The sequence below is a fragment of the Gekko japonicus genome, unplaced genomic scaffold, assembly GCF_001447785.1.
Source record: "Gekko japonicus isolate JY-2015 unplaced genomic scaffold, Gekko_japonicus_V1.1 scaffold7903, whole genome shotgun sequence".
NCBI classification, from domain to species: Eukaryota; Metazoa; Chordata; class Lepidosauria; order Squamata; family Gekkonidae; genus Gekko; species Gekko japonicus.
In genome coordinates, this window is record NW_015169419.1 from 1 (window position 1) to 1854 (window position 1854).

Consider the following 1854-nt stretch of genomic DNA (forward strand, 5'->3'; position numbering starts at 1 on the left):
CAGAGAGAAGTCTCAGCTCCTCGCTGGCATCCTTCTCTTTCTGGCTCGTCTGCCCGGAGAAGGCCACATGCTGTTCACAGAACACTTTTTCAGACTTCGCAGCCCTACCCGTTTTGCTCATTCTCCCCTTGAGAAGGAAACAGGCAGAAGAACGAGGAGATCCTGACTGCCGCGTTCCCAGAGATGGAGAGCTGGGTCAGAGAATGTGGACTGGAGACCAGTTCCCAGGCCGGGGCACTGGCCGAAGGCTTCCTCCTGAGCCAGGCGGAGCACGTGAAGCAGGAGGAGCAGGTGAGTGAGTTCAAGAAACCATCCAAGAAAGACTCCATTCTTCCCACTTTGCCAGGCGCTCGCTAGCACCCTTCCTTTCTTAACCCCTCTCCCCATTCCTTCTCTGTAGTCTCAGGGACCGTCGGAAAGAGAGGAGGAGACTCCAGCAGTCCCTTGGCAGAAGTTACTCTCTTATGAGGTGAAGCAAGAGACAGATGGAGGTGCCACTTCGCTGGGTAAGGAGGGTGTATTTAATGGGGGGATCTTTCAAATTTGTTTCATAAGAACATAAGAGAAGCCAATGTTGGATCAGGCCAGTGGCCCATCCAGTCCCACACTCTGTGTCACACAGTGGCCAAAACCCAGGTGCCCTCAGGAGGTCCACCGGTGGGGCCAGAAGTTTCCTTCTTCTGAGTACATCCAAAATCTGAGGGCTGCCGAGAGGGGATACGTGTTTGCCTGGAGCGTCTCCCGCCATTTAAAAAGGTCCATCATTACCAGTCCAAACCAGCACTTGGAATTCTAGACAGGAGGGATGAGACAAGGTTTTCATTGTTTTCATCAAGGGAGCAGAATATGAAAGTGTCATGGCTCAGGTGGGGTGTCACCTAATGCTGCCACCACTCTGGTTTTAGGATCCCTTGAGAAGGCCCAGAGCACCCTCCCAAGACCTTCAGACCCCCCTTTTGGCCGAATAACAGGCATGAGGACCAGGCAGAGTGAAATAAGGAAAAGGTTTTTTTTATGGGAGGTCAAACAACAAGGTGCAGAATAAACACAGTAAGTGGGTGAAAAGAAAAGAAATCAAATGCCCTAACGCATCTAAATTTACTTTCCCTAGCTCACTATCTCAAGTGGCCTAACACTACTCACCCTGCCCTCAGGATGAGGGTCTGTCCCCTGCAGCAGCCTTCCTTCTGGCTCTGCCCTCTGGAAGAAAGAACAGCTTCTGTTCTGGCGCCAGCCCTTTTGTTCCCCAGCCCTCTTCTTCCCTATTGGTCAATTTTGGCTCCAAAACCTCTCAGGGGCTTCTGGGAGTTGTAGGCCCAGCCTCACCTACTGCTAGCCAGGCTCCCTGGGCCTAGTAGGCCTCTGGTGGCACAGCCCAGATCATGACACGACTCTATAAAGTCTATGTAAATCTATTTTAACAAAGTGAAATGAGAAATGGAAACCAATTTTTAACATTATTTAGCTTCTGGGAGTTGTAGGCCCAGCCTCACCTACTGCTAGCCAGGCTCCCTGGGCCTAGTAGGCCTCTGGTGGCACAGCCCAGATCATGACAGAAACGTATATGGAGAATAATTTATTCATTTTAGTTATTCCCTCCCCGCGGTTCTCTCATGGAGAACTTACTTCCTAAGAGACACCCCCCAGCACTTGATTGGCCCAGCTCTAGATAATAACCAGTTACATACATAGACCTTTATTGGCATAACAGAGGAACAATAAGGAAGGCAATGGAACAAATAAATATAGATCATAACAAGTTACATCAAGTTACACCAACGGGATCATTTTTAAACTTCTCAAGAATAGTGAACTCAGTTAAAAAATATAACAATCCAAATGAGCACAAGGGGG

General features: G+C 49.3%; 1 protein-coding gene across 1 annotated transcript in view; it reads left to right on the forward strand.

Moving 5' to 3' along the window:
* Window positions 1-136: 136 nt before the first annotated feature.
* Window positions 137-1854, forward strand: part of LOC107115065 (zinc finger protein 260-like) — a gene marked incomplete at its 5' end in the record, with an annotated part of 11943 nt that continues 10225 nt past the window's right edge. Inside the window, 2 exons of the mRNA XM_015416665.1 lie at window positions 137-291; window positions 401-506. Of these exons, the coding sequence (XP_015272151.1) occupies window positions 137-291; window positions 401-506 (261 nt within the window). The remainder of the gene's footprint in view (window positions 292-400; window positions 507-1854) is intronic.